Source organism: Gobio gobio (genome assembly GCF_949357685.1).
Source record: "Gobio gobio genome assembly, chromosome: 2".
Classification (NCBI taxonomy): Eukaryota; Metazoa; Chordata; class Actinopteri; order Cypriniformes; family Gobionidae; genus Gobio; species Gobio gobio.
In genome coordinates this window covers 48311525-48334782 of record NC_137098.1, presented here as the reverse complement: position 1 = coordinate 48334782, position 23258 = coordinate 48311525, and the positions used below count along the sequence as shown (strand labels likewise).

The window sequence follows — 23258 nt, the reverse complement described above, 5'->3', positions numbered from 1 at the left end:
CAGGGGTACAATCTTTAAAACGCATCTAAATTTCGGTAGAATTGATACTTGCATGGTTTCTTGGTGTTGTGTAAAGCAAGATGCGTGCGTTGGCGTTTCTCAGAGAGTTTGCGCGCTGAAGCGTTCTCTCCGTTTGGTTCTTCCAGAGCTTCGTTGGTCCGCGGGACTTTTAAAGGTGTCGTCTTGGAAGGGAAAATTCATCTCGTCCAGCTAAGTGCGTCCGCTGACTGCGTCGCGGAGCGCGTCGATCTTCAAAGGAAACATCAGCTTGGCTGGACCGCGCCGGCCCGCAGGTCGAAAACCCGCGAGCCGCGCTGATGAGATGGGAGGAAAAGGAAATTTGTCTCGTCCGGGGTTCTTTGCAAGATGACTGAGCCCGGGTGTGCTCGAGTTACTGTACTTTAAAGTCCAGTAACCTCCGCCCACCTTCTCTGAGATGACCAATCGTAGATGTGGATTGGAAGCGGGAAAGTTCCTTTGTTTGGACTTTTATCACTCACTGGAATGTTAATGCTGGCAAACACAACGAGTGAGGTTTTGCTCCAAAAGGGCTAAGCATATTAACGGTACATGTCATAATCATACTTTTTACATAATTGGCTAAGGCAAAGAAAGAGGAACGGATAGACACCAAACATGCTAGTTTAAATGCATGAAAGACGGTGTATCTCTTTTACAGAGCCATCTTGAGCATTTAAGATTAACATCACACAAATACATAAATATATACTTTGTGGTCAACATACATATAACACAAGGGTCATCACATATATTTCTGGGATGGTTAAATTAAAGGCTAATATGAAGAGGAATACTTGTGTGTGTGTGTGTGTGTGTCTGTGTGTGTGTGTGTGTGTGTGTGTGTGTCTGTCTGTGTGTGTGTGTGTGTGTGTGATAGGAATCTATTTGAAGTTCCTCACAAGGTGATAACGGCACGGCCTGCGTTGTCTCTGCTGGTCGTAAGGGTGATAGTGCGGCCATTTGGCCAGCCTCAACTGGCACCACTACACTCATTTATATGCTAATACTAATTCATAGGCAGAGCTGTGCAAAAGGATCTGCATCTCTGGTGTTTCTCGAACGACCCACCACTTTGATCTCATGTCAAGAGCGACTCCAGACGCTACAGGAGACCGCTTCAACGCTGGTTGCACGACCGAGTCCCGAGATGGGCGTGGCAGAGCGGTCAGTACCGGGTCCTAGTTACTCCTTAATGTCGCCAAACCTTCAGTCCGTGGTCAGACCCCTCGTTTCTCCGGGCCGGAGTGTCCCTAGAACAGGTGTCGAGGCATGCAGTGGTCTTCACGGATGCCTCATCCACGGGCTGGGGGGCCACGTACAACGGGCACGCAGCTTCGGGTCTGTGGACGGGGCCCCAACTGCGTTGGCATATCAATTGCCTAGAGTTACTGGCGGTACGTCTTGCCCTGGCCCGGTTCAAGAAACCGCTTCGGGGCAAGCACGTACTGGTCCGTTCGGACAGCACTGTGGCCGTTGCGTACATCAACCGTCAGGGGGGTCTACGCTCCTGTTGCATGCTCCGGCTCGCCCGCCATCTCCTCCTGTGGAGTCAGAAGTTTGTGAGGTCACTTCGTGCCATTCACATCCCAGGTGCGCTGAACCAGACAGCCGACGAGCTCTCTCGCCAGTCGACACCTCCGGGCGAATGGCGACTCCACCCCCGGAGCGTCCAGCTGATATGGGACCACTTTGGAGTTGCACAGGTAGACCTGTTCGCTTCTCCGGACTCGACCCATTGTCAGTGGTACTACTCCCTGACCGGAGGTACCTTAGGCATAGATGCACTGGCGCACAGCTGGCCCCGGGACCTACGCAAGTATGCGTTCCCCCCAGTGAGCCTTCTCGCACAGACACTGTGCAAGGTCAGGGAGGACGAGGAGTAGGTCTTGTTAGTTGCGCCCTACTGGCCCAACCGGACCTGGTTCCCAGAACTCACACTCCTCGCGACAGCCCCTCCCTGGCCGATCCCCCTGAGGAAGGACCTGCTTTCTCAGGGGCGGGGCACTCTATGGCACCCGCGTCCAGACCTCTGGAATCTCCATGTCTGGTCCCTGGACGGGACGCGGAGGTTCTAGGTGGCCTACCACAAGCAGTGGTAGACACCATCGCTTCAGCTAGAGCCCCCTCTACGAGGCGCCTCTACTCTCTGAAGTGGAACCTGTTCGTTGAGTGGTGCTCTTCCCGCCGGGAAGACCCCCGAAAGTGTTCGATTAACGTTGTGCTTTCCTTCCTGCAGGATGGGTTGGATCGAAGGCTGTCTCCCTTCACCCTCAAAGTGTACGTCGCAGCAATAGCGGCGTATCACGATGCAGTAGATGGTAAATCCTTAGGTAAGCACGACTTAATCGTCAGGTTCCTCAGAGGTGCGAGGAGACTAAATCCTCCTCGTTCTACCTCGATACCCTCTTGGGACTTAGCCCTGGTGCTCAGAGCACTTCAGGGTCCCCCATTTGAGCCTTTGCAGTCTGTTGAGATAAAAATCCTGTCCATGAAGACAGTTCTCCTGATTGCATTGGCTTCAATCAAGAGGGTAGGGGACCTGCATGCACTCTCGGTCGACGAATCGTGCCTAGAATTCGGGCCGGCCAACTCTCACGTTGTCCTGAGACCCCGGCCTGGATACGTGCCCAAGAATCCTACCACTCCCTTTCGGGACCAGGTGGTGAACCTGCAAGCGCTGCCTTCGGAGGAGGCAGACCCAGCCCTAGCTTTGTTATGTCCCATCCGCGCTCTTCGCGCTTACGTTGACCGGACTCAGAGCTTCAGATCCTCACAGCAGCTCTTTATCTGTTACGGAGGCCAGCAGAAGGGAAAGGCTGTCTCCAAGCAGAGGTTGGCCCACTGGATAGTGGATGCCATTGTCTTGGCTTACCGGTCCCAAGACGTACCTTGCCCGTTCGGGTTACGAGCACACTCAACAAGGAGTGTTGCTTCTTCCTGGGCGTTGGCTCAAGGCGCCTCGCTGACAGATATATGTAGAGCTGCGGGCTGGGCGACACCTAACACGTTCGCTAGATTTTATAGCCTCCGTGTAGAGCCGGTATCTTCCCGCATTCTCGCCCCCAGTGGCCAGCAGCGCTAAGTGCCCGTTCTAAGTGTCGGCTTGCATACGCCATTCCCGCCCTCTGGGCCGGATACGTGCGTCTATTTGCTCCAGTCGTGTTCCCCGAAAATCGGCTAACCCTGTGAGTTCCTCCGTCACCCCTCCGGTGTCAGACGTGGCGGCCGTCTAATGCCAGGCCTGCACCCGTATGCTTGTGGAACGTGTGTGTAGGCTGGGTTCCATATGTTGCGGTCCCCTCTAGGCTACCCCATATGTGTATTTTCCACGGTACCAGCTACCCTACTCGGCTAGCCCCGTGTCTTTCCCTCGACAGAGCTTCCTCTGTCGTCTCTGGCTGTGTTCTTCCCCCCCTGGAACCAGGTTGGGTCCACTCCAGAGACTGCCATTTGTTGCACTACCCTGTTAGGTTAGTCCTTATGTGTATTCCACCTCTCCTTCCATTGAAGGATGTGGTCCGCAGCGTACCATCTCCCGAGACGGGCACGCTTTCCCAGCGTTATCCAATAGTCACGCTGAGTGGGTCTTGCAGGAACAGCAGTGACTGTCCTTCCCTGCCCGGAGCCCTGACTCCCACTCTAACATAGGAGTGGTCCAGCGAGCTCAGGCAGGACGCTGGAAGGGCCAGCCTCCTGGCGTGTTGGTAGGGATCCCAATTCGTCGGTCAGTTCCGACGTACGTCGAACGTGACCGACTGAAAGGGAACGTCTCGGTTACGTATGTAACCCTCGTTCCCTGAAGGAGGGAACGGAGACGTACGTCCCGTCGCCAGGTGCTGTGCTTCAGCTGAAGGCCCGAGCCACTTATCTCGGCTCCTCAGTTGAAAACGGTATGCGGCACTTCCACTTCCTTATTTATACCCGCAACGCGGGGCGGTGCGTGGAATGCGTGATCGCATGCCAATGTTTATTGGCTCGTTTTTAATTACTCGAAGTAGGTCGGTCTCTGAAAACAGATCCCAATTCGTCGGTCAGTTCCGACGTGCGTCTCCGTTCCCTCCTTCAGGGAACGAGGGTTACATACGTAACCGAGACGTTTTTGTTACTTTAAATTGTTCACTTATTCAAAACTGATTATTCTTTGTTCTTCAATGACATTGTTGCATAAATTTTGATTGTGTGGATCTTAATTCAGCAAATTAGCTCTCACTGTTACATCTATCCACAGCCTATGTTACAACTCACTCATGTTGTAACAACAGAACTCTTTTTGTTTGACATTAACTCACATAATGTGTGATTGTGTTGTGTCCAAGTGAGTTATATTTGAGGCAGATAAATGTGGCTACCATGTAGCCTATCAAAATTTGAGACATATGGAACAAACAACCAGAGTTACTGATGCTCAAACAAAAGATGTAACTTTCATCCCTGGTCTCCCCTCTAATTCATTTTAAGTGTCATGACATTTGACTAAGTGAATATTTGCATACATTGCTTACATAAAAATTTGCATTTAGCCTATATATATATATATATATTTATATATATTTACTGAGTCTTCCTTACGACTGTATTTACTGACTGGCTTTCCACAGAAGAGATGAAGATTGTCTGGGTTGCTCTTTTCCTCTCAGCTCATTGTGAGCTGACTTTAACTTTGATTAGGAAACACATTTTAATTAGAAACTCTATGACCTGGAGTGATGCTCAAAACTTTTGCAGACATAACTATGTCGACCTGTCCACTATAGACAGCCAAGAGGAACTTACCAGGTTCAACAGCAATCCAGATGCAGTCATTCAGTGGAACATAGAATGCTGGATTGGTTCGAGTAGCCCCTCTGCTAATGGCCAATGGGTGTGGAGTGATGGAAGCAATGACACTTTTATGATATATCAAGGTTTACTAAATGGCCAAGGAACTGAATTTTGTGGCAAAATAGAAACTGGTATATTGAAGGACAGCGTATGTAGTGAAATTAAGCCTTTTTTCTGTTACAAGTGGGAACCTGAAGTGATCGTGGTAACCGAGAACAAGAGCTGGGAGGAAGCATTAGAATACTGCAGGACTCAACACACTGACTTGGCCTGTTTGCTGACCAGTCTACATCTCTTACAAGCCCAAAACAAGACTGCAGTCATTCAAACCCCCAGCGTGTGGACAGGTTTGCGTTTCCTGTCAGGTTCCTGGTTCTGTGTGAGTGGGGAATCTCTGGGAAATTTGGTCCAGCTGCCAGAATGCCCTGCCAATGCCCTTTACTGTGGATCTCGAAACCTGAAAGCTGGAAGTTGGGAGAACAGAGACTGTTCAGAGAAACTTAACTTTTTCTGTTATTAAAGGGTAAGAAAGCACCCTTTCTTATAACAAAGCATATATTTGTGTTTCAGTCAATACATTGCTCGTATTTACAAAGGCAATTTTTTTCATTGTCTATTTGTTTATTCTAAAACAAATGTTGTAATAAAATTAAAAAGTATTTGAAGACACACATGTATGCATTTGGTAGACTTATTACATATACAGTTAACATTTATATGCTGCTTTTTTCATATAATGCAGTAGAATATATTGAAGTAATGTAGTTTTTTTGTGTTTTTTTTCCAGAGGCGATGAGAAGAGCATCCGATAAAAACAAATGAAGAAATTATCAAATAAATAGCCCTTTATTTTACTTAAAAACTCAGTGAATTAGCACAAATGTCTACAATTTATGTAAAAGTAATGCTTATGCTCCTTGCATTCTGTCTCATATATGCTATATGTTTATAACTTGTCTCAATTGAAAAACACGTGATGATACATCACTTTGAAACATAAATTTGTTTTCAACCTATACATTTAGTGAGTTTGTATTTGTCATAGATTTGCTGTACTTTTAGAAATGATATGTTTTACAGTCTGTGAGCTTTGCAAAGAACAATATACTAGTTCAGAATCTATAAAGATGATTTTAAGATTTATAAATACTCTCTGAAAGATTAATTGAAAACATTTTTTTTTACATTCTTGTTTTCCCTTTTAACATTTTGTGCACACCTTACACACAGGAACCAAAAGTTGATTTTATTATTCCCATACACTGTGACATTTTGATCACTGTCATTGTAATTAAATGTTAAATTGAAAAAAATCTTGAGTCATACAAGTGTTTAAAGACAGCCAGAGTTTTTGTCAATTGGTTTTTAGAAGAACCATGTGCAAGATAAAAATCACATTTTAGACGGCATTTTTTTCCTTCACATTTTTGAATTTTATTTTCATATAATGTATAAAAAAAGCAATCAATTTTAAGTTCAGTGATTTATTTTTTGACCCAGATCAACATTACAGTACTTTGCAATAGACATTGTTATACTTCTACTGGGAGAAATGAATAGCATGTATTTGTCAAATATTGTGAAAATGTGTCATGTGCTGATGACCCATGAGCATCTTCATGCTATAGTGAACACTGATTGACCATTAATGTCAGTGACCCTTTGTAATAGGGACACTATGTCACTCTTACAAAGGACAAGGGTACTTAAAGGCTCATTTGAATGTTTTTCTTCACAAAACAATCATGTACGTTTTTTGTGTACACAATTTTTTTTTTTTTTTTTCAATTTTGTTAGAGATAATATACTCTAAGTTATATCATTGTTCAATATTCAGTGGTGTAAATGCAGGTTTTAGCCAAGCAAATAATTGTTTCCCAGTCACAGGCATTGCACAGGAGTTTAGTGAATTTTCAAAAGCTCAATTTTATTTTACAAATACATTAAATTATTTTGTTAGACTTGTTAGACTGAAGGCTTGTTTTACTGCTAAGTGTAATATGCACTTTATCTAATGCAATCTTGTTTTTAATTGGAAGTTTAATGCTGCTGCTTGATGCTTTAGTTTGTATCATGATTTTTCTCTAAAGGTAAATGCATGCTGCAGAAATGCAAACTCTGAATGAGAGGAAAAGAAAGTTGCCTGAAAATAATTCAAATGAACACAACTTCATAACAATCTTTCTTCTTCATTATAACTGAGGGATTACTTCTACGACACATACTGTAAATAATAAACTATGTCAACCAGTGACTTCAGTCTAGAGCTTCTTTGGCCTATAACAAACACTTGCAATAAAACTTAATAACACATTACCATGACACATGGAATAAATTAGTGTAAAATGTTTACAATATAACAAACAACTGAATGATGATTTTCTGCTCATCAGACTCTGGCAAATATCAGTAGTGCTGTAAATAAAGGAACAATCCAATACTTTTTAATTTTAGGAACATTATCTTCACAATCAAACCAGTGCGAGGCTACTCAAGCTGTCAAAGCTTCTTTTTTTGTCATCAAACAAAGGTATTGATTTAATACTAGTGTAGAAAAGTGGTAGCCTGATTTCATTTAAATGTGTACAGTACACTGGCTGGGAGGACCAGCCATTCCCATGATTCCATGCAGTACTCAGGCATCTATACCCGTGCTGACAAGCAGTTCATAGGCAGGGTCATGACCTCTGCGGCAAAGGACCACACATGCACACAGCAGCCCAAGCATCTGTGCAGAGAACAGGAAACTATGGTCAAGACATACATTTACATTGAGGATAATGACAGAAAAGGTTATGAGAACGTATTTCAAATATTCTGTATTATCTGTAAACATCAAGGAGGCAATATAGTTCATAAAAGGAAGCATAAATGTTGAAAAAAAATTTGATCAAAGAACTAACAAAAAGAGAATAGCTGCAATGAACTCTAAATAAACATATTTTTTTATAACAGACTATTACACAGCTATTATGAATACTGCATGGAAGCTTGTTTCCACCAAGGAAAAATATTATAAATCTAAGCTATAGGGAGAGAGCGGGGCACAACCGAATGCTTTTTGACTTTCTCAGTTTGTGTAAATCCACTTGTGGTTCAGAGTATTTATTTCCCCCCACAAAATTTCACACGTCTAGTACTATTATGTGGTTTTATTTCATTAATACAGTGTATACTTTTTTCTTGATTTAACCCGAAAGAATGGAAGTGAAGTGTGACAACATGCCCCATAGGTGGGGCATGTTGTAACATGTGAGGGGCACAATGTAACATGACCAAATGACAGCTTAAAATGTTATCTGATATGATCAAAAAAATATCCAAGACAAACTAAAATATTTTGTAAATAATATACAATACTTAAAAAAAAATTTTTTTTTATTAATAATTAAAAATAAACACATTTTTTAATTTGACAACAAACACACGGTAAAACACAGCTATACAGCATAGTTCAACATATAATAATAATAATTTATAATTTCTGAACATTGACTCTCAGTCATTATTCATCTTTTTCTCATGGTTTCTCAATAGAATTCATAAAAGTATAGAATAGAATAGCAGAATTGTTACAACATACCCCAACTCATGGGATCGTGTCTTCTGCTGGTTAGATCAGAATTAAAGAACTTTCTCAACTGTTAAATACAGATATAAGATTAAAATAATAACAGATCTGTCTAATTTTAAATAAACACAAAAAACAAAGATGAAAAATTAACTTAAGTAGGAAATTTACTTTTACTATTGTTAAATAAATGTTGTGATATCTTCCAAAGATTTTTTAATTATGGTGCAATTTTTTCCCTATATAGCATACATGGGCAATATACGGCCCGGGGGCCGGATCCGGCCCGCATAGTGCTTCAATCCGGCCCCCGCGATGCGCTCGATGTGCTGGCAATTTGGATGAAAGTTGAATTTTTGTATTCAGGATTACAAATGAAATGTTTAAGCTTTTGATCGTTATGGTCGCATATATGGGATTTTTACTTCTGTGCCCCTGAGAGTACGGTCCCACATGGTATTTAGGATGTTCAGTGACGTCGCATGACTGCCGGATTCAAACTGTGCTGTTGCGCGTTGGTTGGCGCTGAGCCAGAGACGGACGAGCTCAGCCTCAGCCTCAGCGCTGTCATATATCACAACTATGCAGTTTTTGTTCAACCTCATAATGTTTAGGTTTCAGACATTTCAATACACATAAGCACGAGTATAACAATACATTTGGAGTTTGTAAAATACACACTGATGGCTGTGGAAGCAGCAATAACAATCTATTCAAATATAATTTTTCCGAAGTGATATTATATCAGACAAACATAGTAGAAGTAACTATTAAGTTTACTCTATTCTTGTCACAGTTGACCGGCCACTTTCTTGCACGTATTTCGGGAGAAACTGATGACCCTGATTCTCTGGGAATAAAAGCGATGCATCTGTAATACAGTGTTATTGTGGGTGCGGTGTCGCGTGACAAATATGACGCATCGCCGTGGAAACATTAAGGGGGAACAATCTAAAATAGGAACCGCCTTGAAAAAACTCACTGGGGAGTCAGTTAGAATATTAAAATTAAGCGTGAAACAAGGGTTAATATATGCATAATAAATGACGCTGGCTTATCTTTTTATTAAGCTAGTTATCAGTGTGTATTGATCATTGATGGTATAACGTTAAGCCCCCTTAACAATTTCATGTGCCCCATTTCATACTGCATTACATACTGCATGCATGTCCTGTAGATGGTGATGATGATACAGCTAAATCAAATTTAAATTCTGTGAGACGCATTGGACTATTCCATGTTGTTCTTTATCTTTCAAGCAAACATACGTGTGATGAAGTTGATCTGCACTTAAATTGTTCTATTTTATAAAAGATTTAAACAACATATGTTAAAAAAGAAATTACAAAAAAATCAATAATAACAAGTGAAATAAGCTGAATATGTTTTTCATTTAGTGATGAAGGTATCCCCAATTCAATTTTATAATTCCAAGCCAGATTGCCTGAAGTCTGTATGTTAATGTAACCTGCACACAGACATTTGCAGTTTTGTTAATAGTTTTCGATATTGAATAGCTACAGCTGGCATGAATGACAGTTGAACTATATGCAGGGTAGTGTAGTAAATTAATCCTTGAAAGTAAATCCAGTTATTGTAACCTATGTAGAGTAGCCTATGTCAGACAGGCCGCACAAATATATATATATATTAGGCCTTGAAATAGGCTGGCAAAAGTCAAAGTAACTGTAGCCTTATACATATCTGCATTTAATTAAGCATTTAATTAAGTACTGCATTTAATTAAGTACGATTTAATCATGTAACTATGTTTAATTGCAATTGTCCAAAGTGTGGCCCTCCGTTTACTTTGTCAAAGTAACTGTGGCCCTCAGACTAAAACTGTTGCCCACCCCTGCTATATAGTGTTGATATGGCAACTAGTAAATACACAAAGTTTCGTCATGCTGCCATGTGTGGAAAGTTTCAAACCATGTGTGTTACAACTAACCACGCGTTAGGTTGTGCCCTGCTCACCCCTAAATGTAATTGCGACTTTTTTCACAATTCTGGAAAAAAAAGCAGAATCATGAGATATAAAATTGTAATTCCGAGGGAGAAAAGTTAGAATTGTGAGATAAAAAGTCGCAATTACCTGGCTTATTTATTTATTATTCCGCGGCGGAAACAAGCTTCCATCAGTAATCCAGACTGATATGATGGTGCATTCCAGATAAACAGAACTCTGTGGTTGCATCTCAATCAGCTCCATAGTCATGAATGAGTATTGTGGACATGAATTTGGGTGCTTGTGATTAAATGGAAGGCGTATAGAAGTGAAATCTTGGGTATATGTATACCCTCGAGTCGACTGGCTTGGGTCCTGACGGTCAAATGGATCCGGCCAAGGATAGACAATTTTAAATGTTGAAGGTAGGCTCTGTTATTATCTCTTTTATAATTTGCTCTACTTTCATCTCTAGTATCACACACCTCACACCTCAGACTCGCTCTCTCATGTCTCATACTAACACAAATGATGCCATCTATTGTCTCAGTTATAGACTGTTTTGAAAATGATCTCAGAGGACGTCTTGTTGCTGGGTCTTGCTTAATATAATATTCATGTAAGATTATAAAATAATTTGGAATCAGTTTTTCATGTCCATGTATTTATTTATTTGTAACCTGATTAGCCAGGTTACGTTTTCCATGTGGTGTTTCCATTATTTTACACTCCCTGTTCTTACTGCTATGACTTATTGTGTGACAATGGTTGGCCTCAACTGCAAATTACCTGTATGCCAGCGAATGTTAATGCAGCCAGTATGACGTACAGCATAATGTCCTTAAGTTTCTTTACTACAAGAACTTCACAGCCCTGTAACAAGAAGTTCAGTTATACTAAATTAGCCATTTAATAGTTTTGGACTTCAGGAGAATGTGTGTGAGGGTGTTACCTCTGGGTAAAGGTCTCCTGGTCGCATTAAAGTCCCAGTGCAATTACTGATGGTGGGTTTGCAGCAGCTCACTGGAACGCTATTGTTTTTGGACTCAATAAACCAGTGAGTGTTCATCCAATCAGAGTAGTTATGAATGCCACAACAGTGGAGCTAAAAGTGAAAGATTGTAAGAAGAGAGGTTTAGAGAGAATTGTGGAGGGGATTATGAAAAAAGAGAGGTAAAGGAAGTGATGGTGTTACTTGTCGCTGCACATAGTCAATGGCCCTGCTGGGAGCGTCTGTGTTGGTGCCTTTATATTCATTATATACTTTCTGAATAGAGTGATTCACCACAGCCTCGACCTTTTGGAGAAGAAGAAAAATATTTTTCAGTGTTTTAACAATGTCACCTTCAAACTACCTACATGCACACATACATGTCATTTTATTATTTCCAACCTTGGCTCTGTAAATATACCCTAGCACCACTACAACCACTTCTGTAGCAAAGACCAGTAGCAGCACTGCTGAGAACTGCAGAAAAATCAGAACAATCAGAGAAGATTCTGAATACAAAGCTACTGTATATATGTGTAAGTGAGGGGTGTCAGACTTTACCGTGACCAGGCCACAGCGGCTTTCTCGAATGGTGGCACAGCAGCCAATGAAACCAATGACAAAAAGAAGCGTGCCCACAGCAATTATCACCATGGCAGGGATGAAGGTGTAGATATCCTCAAAAAAATGATCATAATCATCATATGTGATAAAAACATAGGCCCCAATGTAGCACAGTATACCTGCGGCAGCCTGGGAAGGGTGCAACAGAAATATTGTTAGTGGTTCTGAAATTGCACGCAATCAACTTTTATAGAAACCTGTTCTGAGAGATTCAAACGTTGTCCATTTGTCATTTTTGTTTTAGGATTGTCATTTTAATTGCAATATATCAAATCAGGCATCATTTTATGCAGTTATCCCTCCAACAAAAATGATGTGTTGTTTTTGAGCCTGATATAGAGGCAGTATTACAAGCAGTGTTTATGTCTGTCTGAATGTATCAGTTGCCTCTAGGCCTGTGAGGGTTCAACTAAATTGTGGATAAGGGCTAGATTTTAAAATAGCTACTGTTGTATTTCACTGGAGTTCTATTAAAATTATGTCACAATTACTATTAGCCTACACAATTATTATATATAGTATTTTAAGTTTTGTAAACATTAACTTACTTTTACTGCTATTCATTACAAGTCACCACATTTATATCAGGCTATATATTATACCAATAGGTATTTGGATGTCACAATCATGTACTTCAAGTTTCATTATTAGACTGGATTAAGATACAAATTTAATTGAAACTGGTGATGATGACTGATCATCTCAAAGATGTTTAAGACAAAGACATGCTTTATAATTTTCAGAATTGATAAACAAAAGGAAAAGCCCGTTTTTTTTCTAGAATATCATATAGTCTTGATTTTCCTTGCAATTACAGACATCACAGATATTTTTAGCGGATCTTACAGGCCTATATGGATCTTATATTATGGAATATGAATAGATTGAATATATAAAGGACAAATAGGCAGAACTATTGAATTTCACCGGGTGCTATTTAGCGCTTAATTCTTTTAATGATGCATTGCATTTAAAATCATAATAGATTTCTGTTTATTAAAAGCCTGTCGATTATGCATGTAAACAACAGCTCGTTCGCTGTAACGTTAGCTCGTGCATCCCTGCAGAGCTATGCCATAGTGCCTGCACTGCAAACCAGCTATTATATGTAGGCAACTTACCCAAAAAATCAGGTTTAGGAAGACTAAAACCGTCTTCGAAGAAATAACACCACATTGTCCCATGATCACGCTGAGGATAGAGTAAATATTTAAATCCAGGGAAAGCGATTTACGTTAATAGCAGATGCATATCGTGCGATTGTCAGGCTCCGCTAGTCAACAGAGCATCCAACTGGACAGCGGCAGTCACGTGTCCCACTGACCTCAATAAAGCGAACCGCGCTATTTGTTGTCTGAGCTGCAGGCAGACGCTAATACACAGTCCAATGTATTTTACACAACATTAACTCTTCTGTTTAAGAAACTGCGCCAACCTGTGTTCCTTAGGTCATATGTGATCAACCTTGAAAAGTATTTTTTAAAATGAATTCATGAACAGTCTAAAGACCCCATAAGAGACTTTGTACATCCATTTCAACAATTATGGTAGTGTTGTTGCAAGTAGGCCTAAAATTATGTTCTAGTCTTTAGTCAAAGAAACCTTTGGAATTACATGCTAGCCTATGTATATGATGTTTCAAATTATGTGTAGGCCAATTCTTTAAAAACAGAAGACAATAGATGGACAAAATATGTTGTAAAAAGCTCATCTTGTTATAAAATGCAGGCTTCTTACACAGCATTCACAATCAATTCAAAAGTCAAAGACCAGTTCAAAATAGAAATGTAATGTAAATGTCGGTTCTTCACTGTTGTAGGAGACATGTTTACATGTTTCTTTGGTTATCTTGTCATGTTTATAAAAAAAGAAGGAAAGCAATGTTAGTGTTATGTTGAGAAGGCTAAATGGAGAACAAGGTGCAAGTCAAAAACAATTGTTGTCATTTGTATTTGTCTAAAGATAATGAGCTTGTGTAGTAAATTTATATCAGATAGGATTATGGTCAACTGATTTTCACATTGACAGAAACAGACTCCAAAGGTAATTATATAGGCCTACATATAGAGCACAAATATGTATTTGGTAATTTGTAGGACTCTTTGCACAGTTTGTACAAGTATTACATTCAGTTCTCAGGGCAAGGGAAAATATTATATAACAATGTGTCAGTTTTCACCTTGCGTTATTTTTATGTAGCCTATACTATTTTGGTAATTTAGCACACTTATAACTGTTTTATCTTGTAGTGCTTTGAAGTTTGATGTTTTAATGTGATGTTTAATGTGTGTGTGATGTTTGTAAAAATTTAAACATACTCGAAACTTGGGCTGAGCGATAAAACAATGAATTCCTGAACACCTGAATTCAACGAAGAACACAAATGTCTAGATTTAAACCGTTTAAAGATATAGATGAAACAGTGCTGAAATTCTCAACAGCACTGCCAATAAGGAGAAACATTGTGTGAACGATTCAGTTTGAAGACTTCAATTTACAAATCACTGTCATTACCATGGATTTGCAGTAGTAGGCCTAACTAACTGCACCATGTAGAAATGTGGTATATTCATATAGAGTTTGATTTTATTATTATGTATTAAATGAGTAATATAATGTAATTGTATTTTTTATATTTTTTGTAATTAAGCTATAGCATTTGAGCATTTGTATTCACACTGAATGTATTTAGGCTACTGTTATAACAAATACCATAGTTACGTTTCACCATGGTATGAGGTACTATGCCTGGTTTTACCTATGGTCACCATGTTCTAAATGTATGATAATACGGATGACCAATGGTTAATTTTAATAAAAGCCTAACTCAAACAGTCAGAATATTTACATTTTACCCTATAAAAATGAGGTTACAATTTTTACAGATGTTATATTTTTATTAATGAACCTAAATTTACATCTACATCCCAACTCAAGCTGTCAACTCAAGGTACAACTCAAGAGACAAAACACATATTATTAATATTGCAGTCTGTAATGCAAACTGTGCTGAAGATACGTGTCATCAAAGTCAGGCAACACAAACCTGTTTCATGATTTGAAACAATATCACCCGTTAGAACATGTAGAAACTAAGAAAAAAAAAATGTCCATTAAGGAAAAAAGACTGAAAATTAATTTTACTTAAGGTAACTCATGCATATGTTGATGTAGAATAATAAATAAATAAAATTCTACCTTGTGAAAAGTTAATCTGTTTGGCAAGTGTTTGTCATGTTCGTACAATAAAGAGTTGTTTTAAACCACAATTAACTGCCTGGTTTATTTTAATCAGGAGCTAAAATCTGCCTTTAAGCTTGAAAGAAATAAAGAGTTTACATTTATCATGACAATTATCAATATAGACTGATATGAAAAAATTGATCGTGATCATTTTTTTGGCCATATTGCCCAGCCCTACTCACAACTGAGATCATACTGTTGTGCTTTGGTTGATCTCTTTTTAATTTATATTGTTTTTTTTTTCCTTACTCATGCCTCAAATGTCCTTATACAAGTGTGTAACTTTTTTAGTTTTCATAAAATACCATTTGTTGTAGACTAAATAATACCTTCTACAATTACATCTCAGTAATCAATGAAAACTCCAAGAATAGCTGTTCTCCAAATCTCTCAATCCCCCTCATCTGTTTAACACATTCACTGAACTTTCACTGAATAGAAATTAAGATACAAATTAAGACACTTTTAACATTGTAGTTGCATGCAGGAGCAACTGACTTCACTAATTTAGTCTTTATTTAATACAAATTATTGGAAAAAAAGATACAATTCTGGACATCCTCTAAAAATAAATATACAAGTATAACCTGTTGCATTTCTTGTGACATGGAGGTGGTTAATAGGTTTAGGTTTAATCAAATGACAGTTGATGAAAAAGCAATTACAAATTCCATGTGAATTAAACCTTTGAAGATTTCAGGCAATGGAAGTCATCATCATTTTTTATAATCTTGGATGTAGCTTTCTAATATCTTCATTAATATTGCAGTCTCCTAGAACAACCAGAAACAGTACATATGACTCAATTATTGATCTGTGGTTATCATGCAGAATTGTGCAAGCAAATTCATTTAAATCACATTATTCATGAAAAGTATTTTCAGAAGAACATTCTCTCATATTTTATCAGTCACACTTAAAATCGACAGAAAATCCTTACCGGAACTTTAGGGCGGATCTCCTGGGAGTCGAGGTGTGTTTGAAGCGCGATCCTCAGCATCTCCTGGTAGAGGTCCGCGGGCTCGACCTGCTGGGGATTCAGGGCAGCCTCGATGGCTTTCATCGTGGAGTCGTCCCTGGTCGGCAAGCGTTCGCTGTCCACGACACTTTTCTTCCCCATAAAATGACCTTAAGTGTCAAATCACATTTCTGTTCTAGGTATGTCACGTTACATGTAGCACAATAATCAAGTCAAGTAGGCTATGCATCTCACCTGTTGCCCATAAATTTCCTCTCGGGTTAACTTTGATCTTTGCAACTTTGTTTCTTAGTTCAGTCATGTCAAGGCTCACTGAGGACGTTATTGGAATGTAAAAAGAGAACAGCACAAGGTACGTGAGGAATCCACAGTGGCAAAAACTGGCTACACTTAAACTGGACATATCTAAACGTTGTCGGTGTCTCCTTCTCCCTCTCAATGCGCGTACATCTACTACGACTGGGGGAGTCAGATGTTGTTTTTATATCGCGCGGATGGGAGGGCTGGAGGGGTGTAGTAATCACTTATTGCGTTCCATTCAAGTCCAGCGAACAGCTGCGACGTCGCCGATATCTGCGAATTTGGTGCGTGTTGTGAATATAAGAGAGCCTATGGAAAAGTAATTTTCACTTGCCAACACGTTCCAACATTTTGCAGAGTCAAATCTCTCTGAACTGCGAGGTTCAGTTCAGCTTCAGCACCATGGACAACACTCACATCGCATGCTGCTAAAGTTGCTGTCACATTTGGCTTCCCAAAGGATTTCACATGATTATTAGTTGAACTGAAAGCTATTTATCCTTTTTTTTATTAATTGTCTTAATTCCTCATTCTAACCTTACCAGTATGGAGGCCAGCCAAGACCAACTGGGATATTTTGTTCATACTTTTTGTTGCCATATCGTCATGATCTCTGCTTTGATTTGTTGTTATGAATTCAGTTCTCTATTTTTTTGTTTGTTTTTGTAATTGATAGTGACGGTGAATAAAAAATATACTGATGTACATGGACTCAAGTCTCTTATTGGGAATTTATTAAATGTATTATTTATTCTATAGCATTCATGTAAAATATTCAAAATAAAGTCATAACATAAACATATTTTGTAAAATAAAAAGTAAAATAAATTACAGTAAAATTACTGTAAAAATTATTATACTGTAAAAATAAATTGCGGTAAGGGCATCATACTGTAAAAATAAATTGCGGTAAGGGCATCATACTGTAAAAATAAATTGCGGTAAGGGCATCATACTGTAAAACACATTTACAGGTAAGCTACTGTAAAGGTGCAGTTACAGTAACTTACTGGCAATAGTGCTGCCAGTAAGTTACCGCAAAAATACAATAAAATGTCTAACAGTGTATGTACTGTTCAAAACAATGTCACATAGAAATCCTATTATTTATAAATAATCAATAAATAAATGGTGAATATGTTTTTGAATGGGTTCATATGATGCTTCTGGTACCAATGATGGTCCATTCATATGTTTGTTAAATGCAAAAAGTTCAGGTTCAAAATCATATCTTGTGAGTCGAATTACACAATATGGTAAATTGCCAATACTTGTCGGTTATGACATTATGCGAAATTAACTCAAATACCCTAATGCTAAAAACACATTTTGCTTTCTTTATGGCTTGTATTCATTTTAGAGTCATGTTCATTCACAGTCAATGGCATGCCTTACTCTAAAAAGCTTGCTTAAACATCATTAAAGAAATCAACTTATATCAGGTTCTCCTCATCTTGTTTTTCATTCTTTCATGAAAATCAATGCGGTTCCCTGTGGGAGGAGGGGTGTTTCCTTCACAGTTTCCGGGTGGGAGGGAGAGGGTGAGGACGCAGGGTGAACTTGTCGACGGTTGAAGGTGAAAATGCAATCCATTACCACCAGTGACACCTCTTTTCCCAATAGCCTGACATACTGAAACCCTAATGGTGTGACTCCAGTGAACACGCATTCAATTCATTTTTTCCCCTCTGCAGTCTGAAACAAATGGGCCAGTGACTCACAAGGGACACAACATGCCATAAAACTCAGATGTGTGGAAGCAGATGCTGGCTGATTAATGCTGAGAATTTAGAGGTGCTAACCTTCCCCTGCCTCACACCTTTCTTTATGATGATAACCCACATAAGAACTAAGCTGTAGTAAGAGTGCAGAGAGAGAGTGTAACCCTGAACCTGGCCTGTCTCTCACCCATGCCTTTTTAACATTTACACACGTTTTAAAGTGTGAATGAAAAAGGCAGAGTGATTTATTTTTTATGACGCTGAATGTGATAAGCACTACCTAATTATCACTTTGCATTAGTGCTTGCACATTTTTAATATGTGTCTTGTGTTTTGACAGAATCTGCTGAAGCAGCATGACAGATCAAATCATTTGTTAGAGGTAAGAAATAGTTTGTAGATGGCCAATAAAAGTAAATTTGAATGATGATTTAAGATTCTGAATATTTATCATAAGATTATCCATAAATGGCAAAAAAAGAGTATTGAACAAAGTACAAAGTAGAAAGACACATCACACAATACACTTATGACCTCAGAAAACGACATCATTTAAATGTGATTGATAACTCAACCTTTAAATTGCATTAGTTCAGTACACTGGAATAATAGCTATTAATGGGCAGCACAGTTGGTAGCACTGTCTTGCTGCACAGAAAGAAGGTCCCTGGGTCAAGTCCTGGCTGAGCCAGGAGGCATTTCTCTGTAGAGTTTGCATGTTCTCTCTGTGCTGGCATGGGTGGCCAACAAAAACAGTTAATTTAATGATGTTTTGTATGATAAACCCATTTCTGTTAAATGTCCATGAAAGTACCACAATGTGAAATGTCAGGGCAAGTAATTGATGGACAAGTGTTTATACCACCTGTGAAAACATAACATACTTCTTCCATTTAATGTGTGTGCTAAAATGTTTTTAAGCCTCATCTCAAAACTGAATGTAATTCGGTAACACTTTACAGTATGGTCTCATTTATAATGCATTAACTAACATGAACTAACAATGAGCAATGTATATTTACAGCGTTTGTTAACCGTAGTTTTTTTTTAATAAAATAAAAATGCTTATGTTCATGTTAGTTGTTCCCCCTGTTGTCAATAATTGTATCTATTAAAACTCATCTTTGATCCCCTAAATGACAAAACGACAAAATGATTTCAATGTTTTTTCATATGAAAAAAAATTCTTCATGCCTTAAAATAGCTTGAATGTAAATCTTCACCCTTGCTTCATTTAGTATATGCTATACTCACTGTTGCAAAATTCCAAATACATTTTTTATGCAAGAATTATGTCTTTCTTGTTATATTATCCCACAAATTAATACCACTGCTGTTTTCAAAATATGTTGTAAAATAACTATCCTAGGTTCAGAAAAATTATCATTACACTATTATGATTTTGAGCCATATAAGTATAAAGTTCAAACACACTAATTTAATCCCAGTATTTCCATCTTTATCAGTCTGTGTAAATATTTCCATACTCAAAATGTTTCTCTTTATTATCATAAAATGCTGTTCTAATTTCCTGAAGGGACGTTATACTATAAAACAAATTATTATGATGATTAAGCACAAACAATTAGGTGAGAATGACAGTAATTTATGAGTAGGTACTTAGTCTTATAGTGAGTAGTGTGAGTAATCACTGGAACAACAGGTCCTGGCCAATTTCTTAGCATCTGTCATTGTTTACTTGTGACTGAAAGTTATTGCTTACTTTATTGTCTTTGCAGAGATACTGTCGGCAGTTTCAGTTTCTCAACAACATCTACTGAACTAACAAGACCATTGCATTGTAAGTAAAGAAACACCTTGATGGACGTTGGACAAACATTACCACTTTAATTGCTTGGTTGGCTCCCATGGCGGTAGGGTACATCTGAGAGGCCGACTAATCTTATCAAAACAATATGTGACACTCCATATGTTATGCTAGTAGATAAAAAGCAAGCAGGATTCACACAATATATTGGTTAACTAGCAGTCGTATTGCCAAATCATCCAAAAAATTGATCAACTTTTATCCTTCCTGAGTCCTGAGTGCACAAAATGTTTTTTTTATATCAGCCAGAAAGAATTGGAAAGAAAGATGATGACATGCTGTCTGTTCCTAAGGACTGAATCAGTTCCCGAACAGCTAACTTTTTTATGACTGAGGTCAGCCTCATCCAAGCAGAACTTAGTTTATTTTTTCCAATATGAAGACTTGGTGAAGCATGTCGGTCTTTGTATTGTTTATGAACATCTGATTATATGATATGCAGCTGGATCTATTACTTACACCCAGATGAGTCTTAGTAGGAGTTTCCACCTCACACTCTGGAGAATATACACCTCTATTGCGCTGTTTGCATCTCTTGCCACACCATTAAACCCTTTGACAACACACACCTGTGCTGGGCATTGTGACTCACATTCAGCCAGACAGAAGGACAACTTTGACTGAGTCATTCCCTGATTGTATCATTTCTTGAATGTCAGTTGATGAAATATTGCCAGTTGGTTATTAATGACAGTGAAGCACATATAGCTCAACACCCACATTTTGAAGCTCTGGCTAATAAACTAATAAACACACTATATTGCAACCACTGTTAAGAAGTTGCACAACTCTCACAAATCATGTATATCTATATGCAAAATTGAACTACACAGAAACAGAATGAAATTGGTGAGTAAAACTTTATTTGTTTATTTATTTTACTTATTTACTATTATGAACATTTAAATAACTATTTCCTCGTGTTAAATCCATGAGCTTAAAGATGCATTTCCTGCAGGAAAAATGAGTTTTCCTTTTTATGGGTGTACTGGTGTGGAGATGTGTTATGTATTTACAGCAGATGGTAGAAATACAGCAACAGAGGCTGATTTGAGAAGTCTGTGTTGGTTGTATTGATTGTATATTGATTATGTAAGTGATAATGTACAGCCAGCAGGGCTTTATCGCAAAGTAAACATTAAATACTCACCCTGAATGGGTTTATTTTATGATAATGATCTCTTGACTGAACATTATCCTGCTTATTACACGGCTACATGAAATATTGAATTTATTGCTATCACAATCTACGTTGAAATTATAATTTTACCTTTACATTATCTAGGAAATAAATGTCCATTACTAAAACAGATGGCCTAGCAAAAAGTCGAACATTGCCACAATATTACAGTAGCTTAATATTAATAGGCCTAATAACTGCTCTGATGTCATTTTCTCGACAGTCGTGTTGTGTCTAGTTGTGTCTGCATGAAACATTAAAGTATTTGTGTTTTGTATTGCCGGTTGATATAAATGAATATCCAGTACAATCAACTACACCAGTCCTGCACAATGGTCAGTCGCGGATATTATTAAACACTGACCAAAGGACTATTGATCTAACCCGTAATCTTTCAAAAAGCATTATCATATAATTAGCCAGTCATGATTTCATTGAAGAATGTTTAGCCTTTTCTCTTGTTAAGATGCACAGCGTGAAGGCTGCGAGATTGTTATCTGAATGTCAGAGCAACACAGAGTTCACACACGGTCTGCAGTGCCAGATTATACCACCAGTGACAGTTACCACAGTGACAGCATAGACACATTTGCTGCCACCAACTTTTAGTGGATAAGAGATAAAAGTTGTTAAAATGCCAGCGCTATTGTGACATTTCAGAAGCTTCGGGTGCTTCTAATACAATTCCCTATTTAGTGCAAAAATTACATCCCCACGTGTCATCATGATTATCACCATGAAAACGATGACAGTATAATAGGCTACCATATGGGTTTCCTTGAATTTTTCAACCTGACATTTTAATAATATTAAATGATATAAGGTGTATTTTGCTCATGATCTTTTAAAAGCACAATGTTTGCACATTCAAACAGAACAGGAACCCTTTCCTCTCATCCTTCTCACTCTGCATTTGTTTTTAATTAATGAGTTTGCCTGTTCATACTCAGTCTGGATTCCAGTCTAACCCTCCACTTTGTAGCTTATTACTTCATCATGACGTGAGCAGGCAATTACGCATAAGTACATGCTAGGGACTATAATTAGGCTCCCTCATGGTAGGCATTTGCAAAACCTCAGGCTAGAATATATATTCGTTCATTCGACTAATTTATCACAATCAAAGTATATGGCAATTCCTTATCACCAATGCTCTGCTGGATATGTGAGACTATGTTAATGCATTCATTACTCTGCACACTCTTCTCAGATCCTGTCTAGGTTTTGGAATGTTTCATTTTGTATTCATAATGTTGTCTCCATATGTGTCACTGTTAGCCTACTCACTGAGTTATACTTCTCACTTTGTTCCATTTTTTATTTTTATTTAAATATTTAAATAAATACTTTTTAACTAAATAATAACTGTTTGTCAGATGAATGTTGTTATGGAAGGTTATAGATACTGCTTACATGAAACAGGTTGCATTAGTTGTGTTAATGGGATTTTGTTTTTTTAAATGTCTGTAAAAAGTCACAATTGTTGAAAAAATCCTCATCAATATATTGATATAGTCCACTTTATATATAGTCTTAAATTCATGATTATCTGCATTAATACCTCTTACCACAAAACCAACCCAATATTACGAAAACAAGGCAAAACATGACAAACATCTAATGGATTTTAGTGGGTAGTTTAAATTTGTTTAAGTAAAGTCATTCAAATTAGGTTCTTGGGCCGGTTGCAAAATGGCTATCCTAATGAGCTGTAAAGCTATTGTTAAAACGCATAGAATGCATCCAGTACAGAGTCCTTCCTGCATACAAGCTTGTAAACAAGGTGAAATAGAGCAGATTCAAAATCCACAGTCAAAATCCACCAATTTAACATACCTCTATATGGGACTTACTCTTTGGATGGATTCCCGCAAATTTACAGATTGATCACCTGCATCTTATATAAGAAACATTACCTGGCTTTTAGTTCAAATAATCCAGTAATTCAATGTGAGATAAGATATTTGAGATAAATCAGATGGCACAATAGACAAAATAAACATTTCAAATGAATATTCAACATTTAAGTCC

At 38.4% G+C, this 23258-nt stretch overlaps 1 protein-coding gene across 3 annotated transcripts; it reads right to left on the bottom strand.

Annotated features, from left to right (window-relative positions):
* Positions 1–5392: 5392 nt before the first annotated feature.
* Positions 5393–13294, bottom strand: tspan3b (tetraspanin 3b). Of its 3 annotated transcripts, none has more exons than XM_079842849.1 (7): positions 13098–13294; positions 11914–12105; positions 11755–11829; positions 11557–11658; positions 11314–11466; positions 11151–11234; positions 5393–7570 (listed from the first exon to the last, which is right to left on the bottom strand). In XM_079842849.1, exons 1-7 carry the CDS (start codon positions 13158–13160, stop codon positions 7478–7480), a joined length of 762 nt encoding a protein of 253 aa, XP_079698975.1. In that variant the 5' UTR covers positions 13161–13294; the 3' UTR covers positions 5393–7477. The 3 variants fall into 3 exon arrangements, with proteins under 3 accessions (XP_079698975.1, XP_079698976.1, XP_079698974.1); XM_079842850.1 differs by having other exon boundaries at positions 5675–7570; positions 11914–12030; positions 13098–13281; XM_079842848.1 differs by having other exon boundaries at positions 5675–7570; positions 11755–12105.
* Between the last annotated feature and the right edge of the window lie 9964 nt (positions 13295–23258).

What these genes read in the sequence shown, in the direction of transcription:
- tspan3b (XM_079842848.1), bottom strand. Translation starts at nt 13,160, where the DNA reads ATGGGACAATGTGGTGTTATTTCTTCGAAGACGGTTTTAGTCTTCCTA. An exon ending in TTGACTATGTGCAGCGACAA is followed by an intron (nt 11,467 to 11,556) that starts GTAACACCATCA and finishes TTTCACTTTTAG; the next exon opens with CTCCACTGTTGTGGCATTCA. An exon ending in CAGGAGACCTTTACCCAGAG is followed by an intron (nt 11,235 to 11,313) that starts GTAACACCCTCA and finishes TTCTTGTTACAG; the next exon opens with GGCTGTGAAGTTCTTGTAGT.